General features: G+C 39.4%; 2 protein-coding genes across 5 annotated transcripts in view; both read right to left on the bottom strand.

The window, feature by feature from the left end:
- Positions 1-1,403: 1,403 nt before the first annotated feature.
- snap23.1 (synaptosome associated protein 23.1) lies at positions 1,404-14,771 on the bottom strand. 3 transcript variants are annotated; one of them, XM_013270089.3, is made up of 8 exons: positions 13,702-13,904; positions 10,500-10,614; positions 7,094-7,135; positions 6,553-6,601; positions 5,595-5,712; positions 4,227-4,400; positions 3,982-4,126; positions 1,404-3,594 (listed from the first exon to the last, which is right to left on the bottom strand). In XM_013270089.3, the coding sequence occupies exons 1-8, from the start codon at positions 13,707-13,709 to the stop codon at positions 3,532-3,534; spliced, it is 714 nt and encodes a 237-aa protein (XP_013125543.1). In that variant the 5' UTR covers positions 13,710-13,904; the 3' UTR covers positions 1,404-3,531. The 3 variants fall into 3 exon arrangements, with proteins under 3 accessions (XP_013125543.1, XP_013125544.1, XP_005477352.1); XM_013270090.2 differs by lacking the exon at positions 13,702-13,904 and adding an exon at positions 14,636-14,771 and having other exon boundaries at positions 3,532-3,594; XM_005477295.4 differs by lacking the exon at positions 13,702-13,904 and adding an exon at positions 14,434-14,591 and having other exon boundaries at positions 3,532-3,594.
- A 4,897-nt stretch (positions 14,772-19,668) lies between these two features.
- The window catches only part of efna2a (ephrin-A2a), an 85,781-nt gene continuing 80,525 nt past the window's right edge, over positions 19,669-24,924 (bottom strand). Inside the window, exons 3-4 of one of the 2 annotated variants that reach the window (XM_003443023.5) lie at positions 22,825-22,890; positions 19,669-21,327 (exon numbers count right to left, since the gene is read on the bottom strand). In XM_003443023.5, coding sequence (XP_003443071.1) covers positions 21,203-21,327; positions 22,825-22,890 — 191 coding nt within the window. In that variant the 3' untranslated portion in view covers positions 19,669-21,202. The remainder of the gene's footprint in view (positions 21,328-22,824; positions 22,891-24,924) is intronic. The other variant, XM_005477296.4, reaches the window with a different exon arrangement.

Genomic DNA, 24,924 nt, shown 5'->3' on the forward strand with positions numbered 1-24,924 from the left:
TAGTGGATAAATGCCTTCAGGTTTGTACTTTTTAATTACAGAAACATGCTGACCCAAATAAGGCTAAATAAAAATATGGGTCAAGAAGAGAACAAAAGCACAAGCCAAGTATTTAATCTGACAACTGGGTCACGATCAAAGACAAACTACAGGAGCTAAATGACTACACAGAGGTGCAAAACAACTATGAAAATAAAAGACCATGCAGCAGGACAACATGATGGGAGGTTAGGGGCTTTTTACATGTACTGTATTTGCCCCAGAACCCCCGTTATGTGTTCATGCCCATGTACACCTCTCTTGATTTATTAAAAAAACAACAAAAAAGCCTTCAACCAGCAGTCCTTGCTTTATGAAACACCCCTCTAGTCTTGCAAGTTGGATTTTATTCATTACACAAATAGAAATGCTAAAAGACGACAAAATGTTAGCATCAGAATGAACTAGAATTTAAACCAGGTGCTGTTATTCACGAAAGCAGTTTACAAAAGCCTGCGTCATTATTTGAAGTTTTATAGAACTAGCCAAAGTCTAGAAAAGCAAAGGGTTGCATGAGTCTTTCCTGCTTTTCCACACCACAGGACCAGGCATGCTCCCCAACCAAGGTGAGGATCGTACAGTAGCCATACGGAGCTGAAGGAATGTGTTTTTAATATGAATGTAAGGAGTGGAAATAAGTTCATATGGGAATTTCCAACAATAAAGCCATTACAGAAATTTAATTAAAAGTATGTACAGTACATGGATCTGCATTTACACTTTGATGCCAGGATGGGGACTCTGTCAGTCTCACTGCCGTTTTGCCTTGTCCCCGAATTATGATCCAACTCAAGTGACCTCACTGAAGCGATGGAAGTCAAATGTAGGAGGATAAATGTTCAGCTCAAGTGTTTTCTAGGAAACATGGTAGCATCTCTGTCTACAGATTAAAGCAATTGTTAAGCCATGATCTTCTTGTGGCTGTATGAACACAAACTACAGAAGCTTCTGTGCGCCTTGTGCCAGCAGAACATCGTGTCCATGCTACTCAAATTTTTTAGCACCTCAAAATGTTTTGAGACTTGCATCCCACAGATTCACTATGCTTTTTGTTGGTCGATATATCTACAGATTGACACTTCAGACTTTGTCACCTTCATCCACACTGTTATTCCTTCACACCTTCCCTACCTGCCTTTTCCGTTTAGTGGTTTTTAAAATTGCATTTTGTACTTTCCAGGTATGTAAAATATCCAAAAATGTTGACCCTACAAAAAAAAACACAACCCAAAAAACATTTTGAAATAAAGTTAAATTAAAATTATGATACTATACAAGCTTGTTTTGGGTTTTTTTTAACGAATGCAGTCTTTAATTATTGTCACTACATCAAAAAAAAAAAAAGAAAAAAAAAGTGCGTTCAATTGAATTTCAGAATAGATTTATTGAGTACAAACAATTCAACAGTGGCAAGCGTGAAACAGAAGGCATTTTCACTTTGAGCAGTCATCCGTTCACAGAGCTAATTTCAGATAAGATGAGCTCCATATGAACATATTTAAAATACACAAAACTGTTGTATTTACATTCCAGTGGCTGTGGGTGAAACAATGAATAAACAGCTTCCAGACAGCAAGGCAGCTTTAGAATAGACTAATTAGATCCGAGCTCACACGTAACAGGCTGAGGATGATCACTTATAGCAATACAAAGCCCTGAAAACAGTTCATTTCAATCCTTACAAACTGAGTAGGTATATGCCTGCAGCACAGCATACAAATTATCATTTTTCTTCAAAACAAATAAGCAAGAAGATTCATACGAGAGATACTTTGGGCACACTGTATCCCTTTATCATTGGCCAATTTTCTTCAGTGAGCCTTAATACAACCCACCAGGACTTATTGTGCTTCTATGTTTACCCCTTTAACAACTTTCACTTACATGTATACTTTTTGCATTTTTGCTGCCAGCGACGATTTCTCAGCCTGGCGACAGCTTCGACAAAACAAATTTAAATTCTGCTTTCCATCGTCAGATGATATTATACCATAGCTGTGCTGTAAAGACTATTTACACATGTAAGAGGAGCCTTTTACAATGCAGTGGCTGTTACAACACAACCGTACATCGTGTATAAGATTGATTGGGTTCCTACAGATTTCCCCACTTTTTAAAAATCAAAATGTTTTCTGGACTCATTTCTCTAGGTTATTGTTTTTAAAATGCCAAGATTTTAGTAACCAACTGGCCTGAACCCAGTACATAAAGAGCCTTCACGTCAGATTAAACAATGCTCATCTGTGGTTCAGAACTGAACAGTTGCGCAATTATCAAATTTGAGGAGAGGAATTTTCTGCACATTGGACACGTGAAGAAACCCTGCACAGGTTGTTATGTCTCCTCTTGTAAGCTACTAATCTCCATTAACCATTAAGAGGAAACAAAGTTAAGAAATTAGATTAACAGGATGACTACAGGCAATTAAACAGTATTTACATCAACACTGTGATCAAAGTGAAGAAACACTTAACATGGAAGAGAGCAGTTCACCTACTGCCGTTCACCCACTGTTACATTTCCCAAGTTCAGTGTTATTGTGAAGTAAACTAAACGCTTCAGGGGAGGTAATGATAAACATACCTCATGATCCTTGCAGACCTTCCTTCTCATAAGAAGGACGAGTGATTGCTATACAATGTTTCTAACCACAGGTCATCTCTGTAGCAAGTAATTACAATGACCTTAACTCCCCATCAGTCAGAAATTTTAAGTAGTAATAACATCAAAATTCTTTCATTCAGGGACAACATTAGATTTTTTATTTTTATTTTTTAAATAGCCCTTTTATATGAACAGGCATAAATGGCATGGGAACAAAGTGTTAAAGAGAACTTTATTCGCAAGTCATTTCTGCTTCATGAGTAATTAAATAAGCAAATAATATCAAAGCATTACACATGATACAATAACCCTAGTTACACAATGAACCTATAAGGATTTGAGTAAGATGCATTTCAGACCAGAGTTGATGTTTCCTTTTAAACTACATGAGGCTGTATGGAGACAACAGCTTATCAGTTTTGATGAGTTATCGGTCATACATCGACAAAACAGCTCATTATCTTGACTTAGCTGAGAAAGAAAAACAAAACAAACCAAAACAACAAAATGGAAAGCAGCAAATGTGCCACTTCCCTCCCTGTGAAGGTTACATGTATGTAGTTTTGTATCAAACAGCAGTGATAGGCAGTCAGCCATTTACTGAAGTATCTCACACTGTTTCTCACAGTCCAGCATGACTAGGCGTGTGTGTAAAAGGGTGTGAATAGTGGTGGACAGTCTAAGAAGTTATCTTCACTCTACTTACAACTTAGTGCGATAAAGGCAGGCACACTACTGGCAAAACTTCATGAGAGTATTTCTTTTTACTTGCAAAGTATGTTTGCAGATGTGCACAAATATACAGTGTGTGTGTGTGTGTGTGTGTGTGTGTGTGTGTGGCGAGAGAGGCTCAAGGTTGATAAAACTAGCAGAAGCTGGATTTCTCGTCTATTTGATGAGCTTGTTGGCTCTCTGGTTTGCTTCATCAATGCGTAGCTTGTTCATGTCCGCCTAAAGACACAGACAGGTGGAAAGGGGCAGTTATACAGCTGTTTTTCCTTCCCTAAGTAGCAATTTATTATCAATTGTAAATTCATATAAAACAATTTTTTATGAGTAAGTTTCCATTCTCTTCCTCTGTAAGAACATATGCATGTTTGTGAATTTTTTTTTTACAAAAATCAGATATACATGAGGAGGTAACACCCCATCATATGGAGCAATGAGTCAACGCAGACATGAGCATCAACTACATACAATTCAAATTATTAAGGGGGGAGGGTAGAAAAACAAAAAAAAAAAAACAGCAACTAAGTGTTTTATGGAGCAGTAAAGTAAATTTAATTGGACCCCTTTTCACATTTACTAGAGGTTCATGTGATTTTAAGCCATTTTTACCTTGTCGTTGATGCGGTCAATCTGTTTGTTCTGCTTGTCTATCTCACTTCCCATGTCCACAGCCAGGTTTTTCAAGTTGCCAATGATGCTGCCGACCGCCTCCAAATTCTCCTCCATTTCATCTTCACGTGCATCATTGGTTATTCTGTTATACATATGCAAAGTATACATATGTTTTATTAAATAGTTTTGGCAACACCAAAGATTTCGAGAGTTTTAACAATGTAAAATAACCAGGACAATACCTCTGGATGTATGGGCCTGATGGTCCTGCAGCATTAACCTGGGCAGCCTGGCCATTGCGGACGCCTGAAGGCTGCGTTGAGACCACTTTTGGGCCATCTGCATCATTTTCACCTTCAGTTCCTCCAGTACCCCAGGTACGCTTATACCGTGAGTCATTCTCGATTGATGACACTCTAGAGCCAAAAAAACAGCGTGTCAGAATGCACGAACAAATGCAGAAGTACTTCAGTCCCGTCATTGCAACAATTACAGTTGTTCAGTAATAGCAATGAAGCTCAAGAGATTCCCTACCTTATATCTTGATAATCAAAGAATCTTCTTCTCCAAAGTGAAAGCATTTTGGGAAGATTTTTTTTGCCATGTTAAAACCATCATAGGATCTCAATGTGCACACAAAGTGACACTCCAAAATCATAGCTGCATGGAGAGTTTTAAGTGCATTTAGCCCAGATGAGTATGCGGCTCACATTAAGAAGTTGGCTGGAACACCATCACATTTCCTATCTGTCCATAAATGATTGGCAATGCTCACAAATTTAATCAGCAATCTTGTCACCATGAAATGTACATTTGCCAAGCAGAGAGTTTTTTTCTCCTTATGTCACACACAGACATTGTGAGCCACATTTGTGCCACAGCAGCCAATCATGTATTCGTGAGAAATGTTCCTGACTGACCACTGATATTGTGAAGATCTGTAAGCCAATAATATTCAATATTTTTAGAGTTGTAAGCAAGAGGGTCACAGAGCTAAAACATACATTTTCCTAGGGTTTTGTTAATTTTCCTTGAAAATGTGAATGAATAAAGCCCCATGTTCACAACTGAGCTGTATAAAGTTTTTGTTTACGCTCTAGACAGGGACTGTCCAGAGCGTAAACATAAATGTTTAGTATCCTTTCAAGGATTAATACTTAAAATACTTTATAGATTCTCGGGAGAAATGCTGCTTGGCAGACAGCTGCTGCCCTCTCATTCTTAAAACAACCTGCATCTTTGAATTTTTAAAAATTCAACCAAATATTCTGCAACCAAGTTCAGCTTTTGTATTAAGGAGCAAAACTGAAAGGTTTTATGCCAATGCAAACAGTAGTAAAGTATTTCAATTGTCACTTAACATGTATGGAAGATATTGTACAAAAGTAAAAGTTGCACTAACACCAAAATAAAAATAACTGGTTGTACTGTATAATGCACTTTTCAGTTTTACACAGACTCCTTGTGTGTTTGGTTTGTGAACCCACATTTCATAAAAACCAGTCACGTACACACAAGAACAAACAAGCCAGCACAGCACAAAAAAAGGGTGTTATGGATCCAAAAGTCAGTGATTTAGATCTCTCGGCAGCTCCAAGTATACACTATACCTATCACAGGGGCAGACACAGATGCCACAGCACTTGGAGAGGTCGGTAAGGTTTTTCTCAGCCTGTCTCATGTCCTGGTTGATCTGGTCCATGCCTCGCTCCACACGGCTCAGCTGTTCTAAAACAGACAGGCACAGCACACCATGTCAAACTCTGCTTGCTATGCACTAGAAAATGGTTGTAAATTGTGTTTTAAATATCACCTTGATTTATTCATTTTTAGAATAGATTTAATTATACTAAATGATCCCTAGGGGAATTTTCAAACTGGGTCAATAACTGGGCCACTGCAGCAGAAAAGAGGCATATTGTAAAAATACTGCAGTTAGTGCAATAAATAAATACAAATACAAATTTTTTTAGCATGGGACATAAACCTGCAACAGCACTCGAAAGTTAAAGCAAATCTTACTCAAATAGAAAGTATAACAATGGCCATTTTTTATGAACAGTGAATTCCAGTGCGACAATTTATTTGCCTGGATGCTGCAAATTCTGATGTGTAAACCCCCCAACTTAACACAACACTATAGCGTGTCTGCAGCCACTGTTGTTGGTGCAAATTAATTCATCTCAAGTTTAGAAAGTAAATATTTCCACTGGCATAACATTCTCAAGCATCTTTACACATTCTTCTCTTGCAATTGATTTTTTGTTTTGGTTAAATACCAGAAAAGTTTTTGTACAATCATGACTTCCTTGGGCAGAAAAAAATAAATTTTTAATCAGGAAATCTGGACTCTTAAATCATCAAAATTAGAGGGACAAAATTTTTTTTTTAAACTGTCATTAAAGGCTATGCTATTTGGCTGATTTTGACCACCAAGTATTTTTTTTTTTTTTTTTTTTAAATCAACAAACGACTCAGCAATTCCTTAAACTTAATCATTAGCATCCAGTAATTGTCTTGATAATACCACAAATAATATTTAACCCAAAAACAAAAGTCTTCATCTACCTCCTTGTTGGTCCAGCATCACCACTGTGTTGACGCCTGTTTGTTTGCTCTGAAAAACAAGAGTTAAAAAGTCACAAACAAATGTCTACAAATAAATTTATCCATTTTAACAAATGAAAATAATCACGAGTTAGATAAATTTCAGAATTAGGATAAAAGTAGCAGGCCATTTTATCCTGAGTGTCCTTGTTCTGGTCTCCAGCTCAAGCACACAAACCCTCCAGCTCACAGTGGCTCTCTCAGAGAGCAGAACAAGGACCAACATTTCTGGTTTCAGCCAAAAAACTGACAGGGAGTAACAGATGCTTTGCTAAAGCAACAGCACAGTCTAGGTATCCCCAATCAGGGTTTGGGCATTTAAATACTAACAAAAGTATAAATCTGGATGCTTAATCAATCCACAGTTCTTGATCCCACCTCAGGTAATGGCCTACGACAAAAAAAAGAAAAGAAAAAAAAAACCTGTCTGGCTGCTACAGCAAGACTCCACTGAATATATCACAGTGGTTTATTGACAAGAGCAAAATCAATAAAGTCTCACCTCTTCTGCCATCTGTAGCATCCTCCGTGTGCTTTCAAGTGACTGTAAAACAAAAGACAAACAGAAGGCATTAGAGTGTAACGAGAATTTGAGGTTCTAGTTAAAAGTAATCTGTAAACAGACTGAAAAAACTCAAGTAGTAACTGTAGTTACACCTAAGACTTCTTATGCTGCAACAAGGGTTGCTGCAGTGCTTTATCTGGCTCAATTACTTTGCAATCCCATGGTACAAATAAGAAGCAGCTGACAGGGCAGTGTTCTGTGAACTTAAGAATACATATAGTTTTAAAATTTGGATTGCTTAACTGCTAATGTAAACAGATACACTGATTATTGTGCGAGAGAGAGTGAGAACGAGAGAGAGAGGGAGAATCAGGAAAGTGGAAAGATGCAAGTGATAAGCAAAACAGGGAAGATGCTACACATCTGATATTCACAGATAAATGAAAGTAGATACCTGCAAATTTATAAAACCACATTTAAGAGTATGGAGCTGTAGGTTAATATGGTATACTGTCTGATTTAATTTCCCTGCACTCTGAGAGCACTGCTCAGCTGTAAGCTCCTCTGCACTCTGCAGTCATTGGAGGAGAAGTTTATGCACCAACAGCAATAGAGCTGATAGTGAACACTGATTCATTCAGACTCCTTCAACACAAAATAAAATCTGAAAACTCTGAACTGACGGCTTTTTTTTCTTAATTCTTGAAGAAAAACTAACTCATTCCTTGTTCCAGTCAATCAGTTGTGAGGATGTGCTGTATTTCTGTCGTATATGTTGGTAATTAAAATGTGTGAGCATCCTGACATGGCATACTCGCGCCACTTTTCTAATGTGCACACCCAAAATATATATATGTGTTAATTGTCCTTCATCTGGTGAGATGGATAACGCTTACAAAAAAAGCTAAAGATTTCCAAGGACAGTGTGGACAACAATACAAATACACCCACAGACACAAAAAGTGACGGCGGTGCACTGGAATGCAGTCGGTTCAGGTGAGTTACAGCTTTTGTTTCTCTATTAATAGTAAACGCTGTGAAGAGAACAGAGCATCCAGAGGAGTGGAGGACTGAAGCACATATGCGACTTCATTGTTACCATCACTAATGAACTGCTAACGAGAGCGCGAGGACCAGATTCCTCATTCTCTCTGTGTTATGTTTGCTCTGAATACATTAATCAGTGAGCTGAGAAACAGACAAACACAGAATTGGCGAGAGGGATATGATGAGCTCAGCCAGGTTTCTGTTGGCTTAGCCAGAACATCACTTGGGTGGATAAACATTACATTATGTCTCCCAAAATCCTTGAACTTGGCTAATTAAGCTTGAAACCACTGTCTTAGCCAAATTTTCCAGATCGGGGTGCTGCGACAATTCTTTGAGAAACAGATGAATCCTGAGGTGTTTCTGTTATTTGTTAGGAATGGCTTAATTGAAAGTAAAGTTAGGTGAGATGCATGACAGTTGTTATTCTACACACAGAGAAGCATAAAATTGCTTATGGGTATTAACTGGCTGCAATATGGCAGGATTATCAGAAAGTATCACAAACATTTAACTAATTTTACAGCCTCGAGAGTCTTTAAACCTAGTTTTTATGACTGCAAAACAGCCGTGATATTAGAAAGACACCTCATATTTAGCTTCCTAAAGATAATCTGGTCTTATAACTAATTCCTGTGATGCCCTGACACATTACCAGTCCCTGCATGACAGTGTTTCAGGTATGATATGAGTGGTTACCCAAAGCCAGAGCGGTAAGCATTAGCAGAAGGACCCTCCCAAGCCCTGTCCCTTCCTCTTTTCTCCTACGTCAACCAGGCAGCAGCAGACAGAAGAAAGATTAAAAGAAGATTGCAGTTTAAGTCAGAAAGCACACAAAGGGAAAAAGAAACAAAAGCCACAGATAATTAGTACAGTAAAAATTACATGAAGGTGAAGTACACAGCTACAAACTCAGCTAGCAGGTTAATTTGCTTCCATGTGATTCAGATGGCTGATTATATGATACCCTGAAGTGCTGATTAAACAATTATCTCCCTGATAATAAAACACTAAGATATAGCTGACAACATTCACACTGTCAAAACCAGAGGGGTAAGGGAGCTATCAGGTTAAATTAGGCGTAAAGTCTCTCACACACACACACACACACACACACACACACGTCTGGTTTGCTATCCTGGTGGGGACATCCCATTGACATAATGGTTTCCCTAGCCCCTTACCCTAACCCTAACCATTAAAAATGAATGCCTAACCCTAACCCTTACCCTAAACCTAACCATAACCTAATTGTAACCCTGACACTAAAACCCCATTTTCAGTGTGAAAATTGCTTTCAACCCCGAGGGGACCTGGATTTTGGTCCCCACGGTGCAGAAAGTCCCCACCAGTATAGTAAATGTCAGATTTTGGTCCCCACCAGGATAGTACGAACCCGTACACACACACACACACACACACACACACACACACACACACACACACACACTATGAATACTGTTAGCGGTTTAAATATTTCAGATTTGTTGCTTATACTTATGAATACTATATAAAATATTCAACAGCTTTCCTGCCAGAGTTAAAATAAGATGACCAATATCTCTCAGGTATTTATGCCAAATTTGGAGCTATAGCTTATACTGTTTCCAAGGACTCAGAAACATAGGTGCTAACTGGTGGATAGTTTTAACCTTCAGTCAGGACCCTGGTTATTTCTCCTGTACATTACCTAACTGTGGTTTTGCATGCGCGACGTAATAGCTGCCCTGACAAACCAATGCTAGGCTTCTGGATACCCATCATTGGTTTGTCATCAAGCAACACTCAATGAAAATCCCTTTTTTTATTCAAACTGTGATCACTTATTAAATGCTGTCTGGGGATAAACAATTTCTAAGTCATTACCCAATTATTTATTGGGAAGTTTCCTGAAGAATTATGTGATTTACAACTAATTATTAGGAATTCTTGGCTGCTGTAATTAAATGCTAAATTTGAATCCAAGTAAACATTCATTCATTTCTAATTCATCACAAATTTAATTTTTATATAAATTTGGCTTGCCTCTAGGCAAATTTCTACCATTTATACTACACTGACCCTACAAATACATATACTAGTCTTTTATACTGGTAAATAAATGGAATAAATTCAGCAGATGTGTTTTGCCTTGTAGCCAAATTAAATTGATGGATCTAGGAAAATTTATACTGAAAAGCTCATATACAGAGCATATAAGCAAACTTATTAAGTGCCTCCATTTCAGCATAATCCATTTCCCTGCATGATAGTCGTACATTTACAAACTATATTACAAACTCACTATAAGGAAGTTTCACAGTTGGTCAGATGATGACACAATGGGTGTGAGTGTGCATTATTTATGAGTCAGTACCTCATCAGTCACTTGGTTGGCCCTAATCGCCATCTGTTCCACAGTCATGTCATCCATGTTGCTGGTGTCCTGTTTGGAGGCTCCTCCCGTCTTACTGAGCTCAATAGTCTGAGGCCTGCAAGAGGGGCAGAGTTCAAAGGTCACTAAACAGCATCAGAGTGCATCAATTAACATGAAATTGCAACTTATTTTTTAAATTGTTGAGCACAGTTGCCATGTGAACTTTGCAAGTGTTGACAAAATTTAAAGAACAAAAAACAACATGGTTATATAATATGTAATAAGCTTCTTCTACATGAATTTCCTGCAATAAAACAGCTGACAACAGCTGGTATATCAAGGCTTCTGATGCAGCCACGATATCTACAATAGCAGATAAAGGATATCAAGGCCACACTTCTCGTTCACCAGTCATTATCAAAACAAACCAATGGTTTCCGACTTTTTTTCCCCCCGACCTTTTAACCAAAGCCTGTTGAATAGGAGAAGTGGAAACCTGACATTTTCAGGTATCAAAATGATGTTGCTTGCAGATACTGCATATATTGTGCTTACAGATGTGTGCTTATAGAGATTACAACTCATTAAATGTTAGGTCTACTTTGTTTCCTGTCTTGTTTGTAGATAAATCTACCAGAAAAACTGTGATAAGTTGTGGTGGAAAGTTTCCTCACATTGACAAGCCGCTACGAAGTTATCAAATCTGATTTGAGAAAATTTTTTAGAGCAGTGAACCATAAATGTAGAACAATTAATGCTTTAAAAATAATTAAGGATAAATGAATCCCTGCGTTAAGGTTTGGAAAGACCACAAAAAAAAAAAGAAAAAAAAAAGGAGGCTCAGCATTTTACATTACTAAAAATAGAGGATGCATTTAAAAGGTTAAGCATTTAAATGTGCAATCAATGTTCACCTTGTTTGTATCACTCATATGGAGAGGGAAAGAAAAGATGCAAAATCCAAACAAATCAGGCTCTTTTCCTTCCCCTGAAGGAGTGTTGTGAGTCTGGACAGAGCAGGCTTACTGATAAAGCATGTAAAGCTTAGCAGTGGGATGGCTAGTAGAATCATGTATGCCAACAATGAGGGAACTTGGATATGGAGCTTGTGATATGGAAATCAGAGGCGTGAGACTGGATAGTGACAACTGGCTGGAAAAACACTTATCATGCCTGCCTACTATACATAAATGCGAATTGAAATCACTGGTTATTGTTAGACATTTCAAGGTTGCAGATCAATTAAATAACCAGTAAAAGTGTATAAAAACAGATGAAATAAAGTCCTTTAGGAATATTCAGATGTTTAAGATGGTATTTACATTTGTTAACTTATTTGACTACAACTAAGTGATGAGCTTGTGATTTTCTTCGGAATTTTCAAAATGCAGTCAGTCTCAAAGCTACTTTCAACACAGAACTGTGAAAATGAAGTGCATAAATACCTAAAACATAACTGTTATGCTACATTAGAATAATTATATAACAGCAGATGCGCTCTATGGTTGGTTTAACACGAAACTAATGACAAAATGTGATTATAAGATAACAGGCTGTGCACTCACTAGTATCTTTATGGTCAGCATATGTACTGAAACACTAAATCAACTTAATTAGCAGAAGAGTATAACATCCATAAAATCCATGTCCTGTCATATATCCATAAAAAAGGTGCCTTGTAATGTGAATCAAACAACTTTCTTTCCTCTGTGTTAAACACTGAATTCTCAAGAAGCTTCATTGTCAGTTACCCAGTCACCAAAAACTGCTAATGCCTGAGAACAAAGTGACACACATAGCGGTTTTACTACTATAATCTTGGATGTGATTAACTCCCAGAGCTGATCACATCAGGACGCACAAGTCCATGTTTGCCAGCTCAGTGCATGCTCTGTTCAGATCAACATTCAGATTTCATGATCATGCACAATTTGTAAAAACAGCAGGCTAGGCATGAGGCAGCATCATCAAGAAGCTGTGAACAGCAGCAGGAAGAGCTGACCGTGTCTAGCAACTAAAACCCAGAAAGTGTGAAAACTGTCTGTTTTTTGTGCCCTCTGTAGTTTTCAAACAATGCAGAGCATGAATAGTTCAGTCAAAATAAGACAGATGAAAACAGATCAGAAGAAAATGCTTATGTTTGTTAGAGATCTAAAAACAGGATACATGAGGAACAAGCCTTTGCTGCTGTCTGCCAAATTGTATTGTGCATTTCAATGCAATTCATTTAGAGGAACAAAGTGTGTTAATTGTTGCAGTTATAATTCGGATCACATAATGACTGATGTTACCTCGTGCAGGAGTTTAGCAGATACAAATCCAATCTAAACAAAATTACTTTGTCAGGTGACCTTCATGCAGTCTTGTATCATGGGATAGGCTAAAAATGACTGGCGTAATGGCCTCAGACAAGCTTTGGTGAACAAGGCAACATTAGATAAAGCTCATCATAAGCAAAGAATTAAGCTTGTTTTCCTATCACTGTACTGTCAAGGGCAGAAGCAGTAAACTATAAAAACAAAGCTGAATCATTTACTCCAAGGCTAGAGTTTTTAGATGCAAACACTGCTCCCCCCCGCATTTTCCCTGTCATCTGCTTTTCCTTGTTAACGTCCAAGTGGCATTTTCCTGTTTTGCAAATAACCCCTGAACTACAACTTCCCTTTCAAACCTGCAGCCACTAAACATCCTGAGGGGGAAAGAAAAAAAAAGAAAGAAAAAAAAAAAACATGGATAGTCTACTTGGCAGACAGTGCAGAGGATTTAATGTTGTTGACTCTGCTTTTTCCCCTTTTTTGGACAAGAGTGCACTTTATTCACTCAGGCTTCACTGCCTTTTCTGACCGATTATTGGACTTGGCAAGACACTGATGTGACTTTACAACTATAACTATGAAGGTGGACTCATTTACACACGTACACTCTTTAGATAGCCACGACGAGGGCAGATGAACATGTCAGCGATAAAGAACGAAATGTGATAGTAAAAGCAGAGTTTTTTTAAACTGATAGCAATTTTTCTCCGTGTTTAGCCACATATGTGACTAGATTTACCAAATATATGACTTAGATATTACATTTCGCTTGTTTGCACCCCAAACTACGTACCCAACCCTTAAATTCGTTCCACAGTTAATATAACCAGAAAGATGTTAGTTCAGAGGAACAAAGGAAATAATACAACCGAGGCTAAAGAACATACCTATTCATGTTGCAGTTTCTTCACTTGACCAAGCACGAGTGGCAAACACCACACAGGGAAATGCGTTTCTTGTTCTTCTACCCAAACCTGTTCCTCCAGATTTGACTGGAGCACAGGTGGCGTCTTATTCCAATCACGTTGAACACATATCCTCATTTCACTCTTGATGTTTTATTTTCTTTAAACAATCAGACAGAAGCTATTGTTCAACGATTTGTTCTTACAGGCTGTCTTGAATAAAGACAACCTATTTATTTTGCCGAGGAGGAAGGTGTGTCATGTTTTGGGTAGGAGGGTTGACTAATAACAAACAAGGGGACCTATGACATCATACCAGACAAGCAAAGCCTAAACTGTGACATTTGATTCCACTATTTATATACGACAAAAGCAGGTTTTCCTGACTATCAAGACAGAAGACACTGAGGAAAATACGACATGTGGTTAATGATTCCTGCTGTAACACGTATCCACACACCTGACTGTGGTTAACTGCCAAGTGGCCACGTAACGTGGGTCACTTGATAAACAGGTGACGTTAGCCTGAATGAGAAACAAACCAAAAGTATTACAAGAAACCCCCGTAGTTTCAGGCAGTGTCCCACACCCAGTACACCATCGCTGGGGCCGAGAGGTTTCCAAAACAACACTTCTTAAACTTAATGAAAAAGTTACAAAAGAGGGAAAGACAAGTGTCAAACAGTTTATCAAAGCGAATTAAACTTGTCTTACATTGTCTGAAAACTTGCAGTGGTGCTCAGCTATCGCAAAGAGGGTAAAATCCGAGAGGGTAACTTCGTAAACTGGCTAATGTGCTGGCTAGCCTGCTAGTTAGCTAGTTCCGCTTTCTTGTCAACTACCTAACGCTAACACTCAAACAACTGTGTTGAGAGGAAAGTATAGGTAGATATTTATTAAGGGAGTAAATACTTACAGTTAACCCTCCTTGTTTTTTTTTGAAAAGATGACCTGAAAACTCCTCCTTCTTGACGGTATGTGAACTTGGCACTGGCAACTCCCGAATTCCTTCACTGGTTCCGCTGTCTGTCCGAAGATGGTGCTTTCATATGCTGTCGGAAATATGAAAACTCAAAACTTTCAACGATTTTGAGGCGCACTTCAACTTCACATAAAGGACCTTGCATCCCACGGTCACCCAGAACGATTTGAGGCACGGCATGCATTACTTCTCTTCCTATAGGTTTAACAATCTAAAACTGAAAAAGTAGTCTGGTTCTCAGGTAGTCAACTTTACACGAAAAGTTGACTTAAATATAACTGTGAAACTACTTGTGTTTTTCGTCTGTGTTTATCTTTTAGCTGCTGTATACTGATTTAACAAAATCATGAGACAATACAACTTGTGTGAAGTTACTTGGCTTCCACTTAAGATTAGTGTTTCTTTCTTGCTAATCAATTTTCTTTGTGGCCTTACTGTGCATCAAACTGCGACTCATAGAGAAGTGAGCGTTCCGTTAGCATTGAACGCAACACTTAATGATGCGCATGTCCTGTCATATGACTCCACAGAGGAAAAAGAAGAAAAAAAAGCGCTGCTCATTTTCCCCACATGAGTGCAGCATTTACCCTTCACCTGGACCTACCCCCCTCACCCCCGTCGCCCCCCCCTCTTCTGGGTATTTTACATGAAGACACACTGTTGGATATTTTTCATAGTGTTTCTAAGCGATGCTCTGAAATCCGAGCCTCAAGCAAAGAATCTGCTGTGTAATTCCCCAAGTTTTATGGTTTAAACCACAAAAGCCTTTTCAAGGTGACTGCAAAGACACCGGGCAGAGTGCCAGCCACAATATCAGCTGACAGTGTCTAAAAGGCAAGTTTTATTTTTCTCTCTAACTGGAGCTAAATATTTTCCCTGTTGGGTCACCTATAGCTAAATATGTACAAGCTGAAAAGCCTGTAATAGCTCCAAATTTGCACAAGGGATGCTCCAACGCTGCCCTCACCAAACTGGCCATGGTGCCTGAATGATTCTTAGCTCTCTCTGCCCATGTATCTTTTATAGAGTCTACATAGCATGCATTATTCAGCAATAACACACGGCCCATCTGGACTCCTGCAAATGTGTTTGTGCATGTGTCTATGTAAGGGTGTGGGGGTCCATAGTTAACTTTCTTGCTGTGCCATTTCACCATTTCACGCCACATCCAACAGTGCCTGAAGAGCTGAAATTATTTCTTCTGTAATTACAAGTAAGGTATAATGTGTGTGTGTGTGTGTGTGTGTGAGAGAGAGAGAGAGAGAGAGAGAGGAAGGTAAGGGCAAAGAATAGAAAGAGAAATATATTAGGTGAATGTGTAATAGTGACTGCAGATGGCACATTGAGGAACAAGCTCTTTCATCATCCTGTTCCTCATTAATAGAGATGGGAGTGCTGCCCTAATTCCATAATTCCTAAATCATGCTAGTTAGTTGAGTATGAGGAGACAAAAATACAAGGGAGAGAGAAGAATAGATTAGCCTATACCCTAATAATGTGTTTGAGAGCGCAAGGAAGCATCAGAAGAGGAGATGAAGGGGGAAAGGGAAAGAGGGGGGAGAAAAATGGAGATCGCCATCTGTATTTCCTCGGTTGCTTTTTGATTGTTGCCAAAACTAACATCATATAGGCCAAGTTTATTCTCGCCAACTTTTGTCCCATGTGTATGGCAGCCAGTGAAAATAGATAAAATAATCAAGTGATTAATTAGATCTGGAAGAGAATACATGGGGATATAAAAGAGCGTGTCTGAGCATGTGTGTCAGTGACATAGCCCTGATTTCTTGTTTCTCGTGATTTCAAGGAGCACATCTGTTCATTTCTGGCGCCGCTCCAGTTGGATCGTACATCCATCTTTCCTCGCACAAGGACCGAGACGTGGGAATGTTTCAAGGCCTTGCTTGATCGGGCTTAATTTAACATTAGGCTAATTCCGCTGATACCTGATACTTGTCAGGACAACGAATTGGCTGACCAAGCGTGCATCTCAATATTCAGAGATAATTTCATTCCCTCGTCTCCTTTTCACTGCAATCTACTCTTTCTCCATTTGAATTGAGCTCTCATGTGAAGCAATTTGAAGGAAACTAGAGACATCGATAGCCATTAGCCCGCTTTGCACAGGAGGGCCAAACATGGAAAGCCAAGGCTCATCTATTATTCATGTGCCTCAGTTTTCCCCCAAAACAACATTTCTGATATTCTTTTTACATCTCGCTGCCAAAAGCGACAAGTCAGTAGTTTCAAATAACGCTTTTAAAACAAAGCTGATGAATGTTTCAAGCTAGCACTAGCCCTTACAAACCCCAAAAGGAAAAGTTCCTATTGTATGTCTGGCTGTTTATGTCCGGATATGGGGAAAACCTAACGAGCTTAAGGAGGAAAGCAAACATTTCATCTTCACTTGTTAAACATTAAACTTTCTTGTTAGATCAGTCCAGCTGCAGAGACAGTGGAATGGTCACAATCTTCCTCCTCCAACCAGTAAGCATTACATCCATGTTTGTACAGACTTGACCTTTGACCTTTCAAACTCAAATGTTTATGCTTTTAGACATTTGTTAGTGTGTGGATTCTTGATTTATAGGCCAAAAGGTCTAGGAAGGGGTACAAAATAAATGTAGGGTAATAAATTGATGAATTCTACAACAATTCTTTTTACTTAGAAAACTAATTCTCATTGATTTACTTTTTGCTTTCTTTTAAACAGTTTAACAGTTAACACTTACTTAAATGACACCTTGTGTAAAGGGAAAATCATCATCAATGTTGGTGAAAATTAAAACAAGTCATAAACAAACGCTCAAAGTTTCCACTCAATTCCAGCTTATAATGTTATAGAATTTAAAGACAGTCTAAAAATAGAAGTAAAATATTAAGACACACTGTTGTGAAATATTAGGGACTTGAGATAACCCCCTACTGAGATAAACAGCTGTAGACAGTTGGTCAGATGCCATAAAACCAGTGTAGAAGAAGACATCATAAACAGATGGTGCAATTAAAAAGAGCAAATTTCAAGTGAATTTTGTTTGTTTCATGTATTATTTCTTTAATCTATTTTAATGTAATTTAACTCCTTCTTGAGCCACCTATCTGAACATTTACCCACTCCAAGTGTTGGTCTCGTTTAAAGCTTGAGTGTAATATTTCAGCTTCAGTTTGCATTCTCATTCATTTCCACCTTTAAAAAAAGAAGGCAAGTGCACAAAAATGCACTTAGAAATACTTGAAATCTATCTGGACACAGCTTTGTGTATAGAGGAGGTCTTTCTTCTATCTGTGTTTTGCAAAATCAGAAATCTAGTGGAGTATTTTCCTTCTAAAATGTAATGCAGTTTAGACCATGGAGATACAGTAAAGTGCAAGTGCAGTCAGTACATGAGATCTCCTTTTATGCTCATTTCTAGCTCAGTGTTTTTATTCTGGGAGTATGGTAGTGTGAATAATTTAAAGTTCAAAATAATTTATCTTATACTAAGCTACTGTGGAGCCACTTATTTCATCCACTGCCTGAAACGAGCTCTTCTCTCTGAAAGACCATCCTGCTTGAAGCCAGCTTTCTCCCGATTGGCTGCCCCTCCCAAACAAAAGGTTTTAACAGCAGGTCTTCGAAGCTCCTATTGTCATAGCCAGATCTGAGTACCTTAAATGATCATTTGAATGATTTCCCCTCTCTACTCATATAGAGCCATGAGTAGAAAAAGCAGGTTGAAGCCTGATCTGACCACCAACCACTGCTACAGCATTTATAATTACAAAAAGCGTAATAGGTCAACTTCGAAGACACTGCTTGGTTATTAGCACTTGCAGGCCACCCTTCTTGAAATCTGATGGAAACAGAAGAGGAAAGGCTATCAAGTTATTCACTCTCCTTGTTGTCAGCAGTTCAGATTAGCTGTCACATCACTGAGGGAGAAACAGCTGAAGATTGGAGAGGGTGATTTCATCTGAATAATTTCATGCTTTGACTGGCAGAGCTCACTGCTCACCGTCCCACAGCTTTGATGTCAGAGGAAGATAGACTGGGTAAAATAAAGACCCAGGTGCAGTCTAATATATGAATACAATCATCAGCACTTTGGAGGAAGAAAACAAAAAACAAACAAAGTTAATTCACATTTCCACTGAAGAAATTCCACTCACTTGGCTTGATTTCCGAGTAGACAAAAAGACAATCTTTATTTGTGTGTTTCTCTCCTTGCTCTGACTTCTGTGTTTACTTTTGACTGACTTTAATGACTGAGGTCAGCGTCCACAAGAACACAACAAACAGAAAAGGAGACAAACTCATACATGACGCTCAGCCCTGGAGGCATCCTACCACTACCAACCATGGATCACAAACCAGAGAAGAAGAAGAACAATAGAAGGACAGCATCAGTGGAATAGAAGAAGAGAAGACACATTTTTTTAATCTTCCACAGGCTATACCCCATCACTGCTTTCCACACAGGAGTAATTAACAGTGATTTTAAATGCTACAAAAATAAGATGAAGTTGGGAAAGAAGTGCTTCCCCTTGTTTGTGTTTTCTTGCGTGTGTGTGTGTGGTGTGTGATTGTACATGTGTGTATGTTCATGCCATGTCTTTGTAAATGTCTAGATCTGCATTCGCTCTTCTACATGTCTTTACGTGTGTATATCTGTACATGGGTCATCGTGTGTATGCAGGTGTGTGTTCACAGTGCTTACTCATTATGTTCACTTCCCAACATTAAAGAGGTCTCAGTCCCATCATACACACATGCTTTCTCTCCCCCCCTCCCTCCTCTCTTCGCTCTCTCTTTGTGCTGTTCCCTTTATAGTCATGACCATGAATGCTCCCACCATCTCAGAGGAACAGTCTCGTTATCAAAGACTAAACATGTGTATGTGAATACGTGTATGTGTGTGTATACACCCATATGAGTTTTTTTGTGATGCTACCACACACTTACACACACACACACACACACATATCTCGCCTCATTTGCCACAGTCTATGCGCTTCCCTTATTGGTTTAACCCTCAGACCCAGGACCAGCTTCAGTCAGTGTTTACGTCCATTGTGATCTGGCCTGGGCTCTGAGGGCTGATTTCCAGTCAGTTTCACCCTGTGGGTCCATTTATCTCCGGGCCCAAGCTAATCCATCAACGACTGAAAGCCAGACAGGAGAAACCGTGTGAGGAGAGAGGTTAAATTTTCCTTTTGATGTCTGAAAAAGTCTCAGGGAGAGCAAAGGAGCGGCAGCAGGGTGTTTCTGATTTTCCCCATGAAAAAATATATATCATCATTAGAAACAAGATTGATCTGAAGGTTTCACAGTGGTCATGCAACTTAAGTGTCGCCTCCTTTTCTCACCTGTCCTCCGTTCATCCTTACTTCACCCCCCGCCCCAACTCCCACATGTCATCTTTTCAAATCCCCGACTCTTTCATCCTGCCAGTCTGAGAGAAGGTACTGTAAGTGACCACAGTCATAATAATACAGAAAGACAAAGAGGTGGGTGACCAGTGGTACATTCATACATGAGAAAAATCATGGTTCCAAAAGTCACCCGACCCAGTCAACATTAGACAGTGCTGAAGACGCCTGTGCTGGCCAGGCTGTGATAAATGCTTTGTTTAGAAACACGAATAAGACAGAACACATCCCACCTGAAGATCTACATCTCATCGAACCTACCCCGAACACCCCCACACCCTCCCAATGAAACAGGCTATGGTTATACTTGTCATTTAAATGAGTTATCCGAGTTTCTTCTAAAACTGCACGAGTTTCGTATCACATTGCAGTGACTCTACACTGGATCCGAAAATATCAACACGTGTAATATTACATTTCCCATATGGACGTATTCATGTAAATCTGTGCTCGCATTGTTTCCCCCTTTCTTTTCTGCACAGCCTGAGCCACTGTGCTCCTCTCCTCTATGCAATTGCTCTTATTGTTGTCGCAGCTGGAATTGGTCCAGATAGCATAGAATTTCAATTACAATGCAAGCTTGGCCACTTCCAATTCTTGGTTTGAGGATGGGATAGCAATGTGAGCAAAATTCAATTTTTGTGCATCCAGGCCTATCGCTTAATGCATCCTGCCGTGATTGCATGATTGGAATTGCCCCAGAACGACAAGTTTAATCATAGCCATGGCGATATCTACCCCATCAGTGGCCAAGAGTCAATAGTCAAATCAAAAGGACCCTCTGATATGAGTGCAGAGACATTTCTCTTGTGTTTTTCAGCTGAGAGGTGCTTTTCCACCTGGAATTCAGGGACCAGAGATAAACGACAACTTCCCAGACAGCTTAAGACCCAGCCCTCTTAGTCAGGCCTGTGAAGGGTGTCCGTGGCTGGGCCATAAAGGATGCTGGCAGTGGGGGTGGTTGGTGGTTGTATTGAGGTGGCGGTGGGAGCGGAACGGAGACAGAGGGCTTCCCTGAGGGGTGGTGGATTGAGAGGGACAGCCAGCCCAGCCCATTATCCCTGGGCGGGAGCTCCATGAAGAAGGAGAGAAGGGTCACAGCCAGTAGAAGAGTCCCAGGAAGAGTGAGGCCAGAGCAGCTAAGAGGGTCATGCACCCTGCCCTCCAGCTTGAACCTCCATCAGTCAGGAAAGGCTCCGGAGAATCATATCCCGACCCATCTGAAACAAAGAGATGAGAAAGAGAAAAAAAACGACAAAACATCTGAACTGAGAGAGGACGCACAGACAAAGACAAAACAATCTAAAACACAGCAAATGAACGAGGGAGTGGATTTAGCCAAAGAAAAAATAGTAGACAAGTGAAACGATTACGGTTGGGGAGAGGTGGAAAGCAAGCAGCAAAGCACAAAACATCCCTTAACAGCTAAGGAGAGGCAAAGGAGGAAGAGGAAGAGAAGACGACGGCAACTGAGCTCTGCAGGGGGTTTAACCAACCTAATTACAGTTTAATCACAGAGACTCAGAATCTGGAGCAGCTGACACACACACACACTCACAAAGACACATCCACTCACACACATGTACAACTGCTCAGAGCTCATTCGAATGACAACATTTCACAGAAAAGATGGAAGCTGCAATGTCAGATACATTGCTTTAACAGCAACTCAAAGAGGAGCTGGAGCAATGACAGAATGTACATTGTTTCAGTAATTATGAAGGAGGAGAGATTTTCCTTTTCCCTTAGCGAAATATGGAATGATCTGAACCTGGAAAGCTGTGTAAGCTGACTCTCTTTTATGAAGCTCTTCAAAGCCATGTCATTATCCAGGGAGACGTGTAACTACCCAGGTTTGATTCCTTAGTGGGGCTTAGGCTGGGGGGGGGATAGAATCCACATTCGTAGACATACAGGTAGCTTTTCAAGATAACGCAAGTATAAAGTAATGCTTGCCATACTCTGATCGCCATGTATGCTAGGCTTCTCTTGAGTTATTTTTAAACAGCGCTATCATTGGACAACATGGCTCACTAGTGTCAGCACTGCACTCTGCCTATGAGGAAGCACTTTTAGCACGCTGCACAGTGACGTGGCAAGCAAGTCATCCCTCATCTTCTCATCATCTGCCTTGTCAACTTTAAAAACAAACCTGAAACATTAGGAAAACTTTAAATCTTTAAAACTTCTACTGCATGCAGTTGGTTTATTATTAGATTGCTTTCTGTTTCCTATGAGTGATTCAAGCAAGTCTGATGATGTTGAGGCTTGGTAACATTTTTAGAGAGCACTTTCAGCCGGCTCTGTTCTCTTTCTACAAGGACAGAAGGTCTCCCTCACACCCAGTGTGATGTGATGTGATTTGATGTGAAGTGCGTATGCCACTTTTTGCTTATGTGTGTGTGTATGCGGGTGCACTCTTCTCTGTGCCTGTAAGTGTGTGCTTGCGTCTGCGCACGGTCGTGTGCGCTCGCATGTGTGAATGTGTCAGTATGCGCGCGCGCGTGTGTGTGTTTTCAGCGTGCGTGTCTGTGGATAAAGGTGTTAAAGTGTTGCCTGGCCGGTCTGTGAATCAGAGCGAGGTCTGTTGCCGGGGCATTCTATCAGACCTCTTATTCCCCCTAATTTTACTTTTAATAGCCAATCTAGACCTCTGTGTGTATATGTCATTGTGTGTTTGTGAGTGAGCATGTGTGTGTAGATAGAGCGTGACTTACCTGGAGGTCTGACATACACTTTCAGCTTTAGACATGCCCGCCCCACATGGTTTGGGTGAGGAGATGCTGTGAGAAGAGACATTGAAAGTGGAGATTAGTTTAGAGATAACATGATTTTTACTGCTGATTGCAAACCGAATACATTTAATAACCCAAATAAAAAACAAGATTACTTTGTGTTTATGTGAACCTAAAGTAGATTTGACAGAATTTTTTTTTTATAACTGCTATATTGCAGGCCAGTAAGAACCAACAGTATTGTGTGAAAGTCTTGAGATACTCTAAAGCTCTTAAGACTTTGCTTCCAAGGAGCCAAACTTTCTTAGAATTTTTAGAAGTTGTCACGAGCCATAGTTCTCCAGAGGGGCGTACTGTGAAGCGTGATCAATGGCTTAGTGAGCTATGTTGAGGTTAAAGCCAGAGTTTTCAGTGTCATGAAAGTGGCTGTCTTTTTTCTTGGCTAAATCGTGGTAACTTGTGCCGGGGTATGGTCAGAGTTTTGGTTTTAAATTGGCTAGGAGTGCCACGTTTTCACTGATTCTCGTGTTTACAGCATTCTTTATGTGCAGTTGAGATTCTCTGCTGGTGGCATACAAGTCTTACCCTACTAAAATCACTGAATGAAGCACAAACTGTGCATTGCCTAATGCAGAAAATGTAAAAAAAAATTGCCTGATTGCAAAAAATTGTAAAAGTCTCTTTTACACTGCTGGAACTGGAGCTACTAGAACACAGAACACACACTAAAAATACCTGTTCAATCAGTACAATTAAACCATTTGATTTGCAGATAAACTTTCCTTTATTAGGCTATAGGACAATAACTTTGATGATGACCTCCCCTTTAACCTAAATCATGAGGTTTGATACCTCTCTATATATACACAAATACAGATGTGGTTTGATGACCATAGATATAAACAGACATGCAACGATAAAATAATGCCCACATATTAAAATGCTTATTTTACTGCAAAGAAAGAAAGAATGCAAAGAAAGCCCGGCTGTGTTGAATTTCATTTGTAGTAAACCTCTCGAAAAGTTCAAAAGACCTTTAAAAAGGCTTTCAGTTTTTTCTTTGGACATTGTCTGTTTTTTTTCCACTTATTTTCAGTCCTTGTACCTGACCATTTTCAGAGGAATTTTTATTTTTAAGCCACTTAATACTGAGCAATGAATAATTTAGGCGTAAAAAGTCACCTAACTTGAGGAACAAACCAGAGATGTTGTGTCTACACATAAAAGATAACTTAGCAAAGAACCAATTTCAATTTGTATCTTTATGCACTTTGCTACTAGCAGCCTGTATCAAAAACACATCTTTTGTTCATAATTTCTTTAGCTGAGTCTACAAAAATACCAAAGGTAGCAGGGTTTGCAACAGCAAAGTGGTTCCTGCAGAGCTATTATCAAAACCTCGGTATATCTCAGCATGGTGTGTGCAGCCTGCCCTTAAAAACTTTAATTTAAGTGAATATGTCAGATGACATATTCCAAAAGATACATTTACATGTTTAACATTTGTCACAATTTAGCATTAATCCAGTAATTAATGCAACTTATTACTTTCTTAACAGCGTTTAGAAGTTTAAGCAAGTGCAGAGTTTCATATATTATGTCCTCATGCTATGTGCTCCCATAAACACACTAAGCACTTTAGGCAATGTAAACAAGTTTGTAAGGGATCACTGAAATTCATTCACAGTCACATTCCTAAGGGAAATAACTGACTCTCAACTCAACCTGGCTTGAATGTCTTTGGAATGGGGAAGGAAATCCATGCAAATTCCCCACAGTCGCAGGTCTATCTTGCCGTGAGGTAACAGTACAAACCACTGAGCCAGCTTGCTGCCCAGATTGAATGCCAAAAAAAAGAAAAAGAAAAAAATGTTAAAAAGTTAGTGTGATTCAAACTTCAAAGTAGAGTAAATGAAATTGAATCTGGGTTTTTAGTCCCACCTCGCTCCAATGTGAAATAGAGCTGGAGACCCTAAAGGAGATTGTGTCCAAGTCTCTGACCAGTCAGACATGCTGACGAGCACAGCCACCCACGCACATACGCAGATGTGTAAAAGAATGTGCACACGCACAGTTGGTTGC

Source organism: Oreochromis niloticus, linkage group LG19, assembly GCF_001858045.2.
Source record: "Oreochromis niloticus isolate F11D_XX linkage group LG19, O_niloticus_UMD_NMBU, whole genome shotgun sequence".
Lineage (NCBI taxonomy): Eukaryota > Metazoa > Chordata > Actinopteri > Cichliformes > Cichlidae > Oreochromis > Oreochromis niloticus.

What these genes read in the sequence shown, in the direction of transcription:
- snap23.1 (XM_013270089.3), bottom strand. An exon ending in TGCTACAGATGGCAGAAGAG is followed by an intron (nt 6,602 to 7,093) that starts GTGAGACTTTAT and finishes CTTGTTTTTCAG; the next exon opens with AGCAAACAAACAGGCGTCAA. An exon ending in TTGACCGCATCAACGACAAG is followed by an intron (nt 3,595 to 3,981) that starts GTAAAAATGGCT and finishes CTGTGTCTTTAG; the next exon opens with GCGGACATGAACAAGCTACG.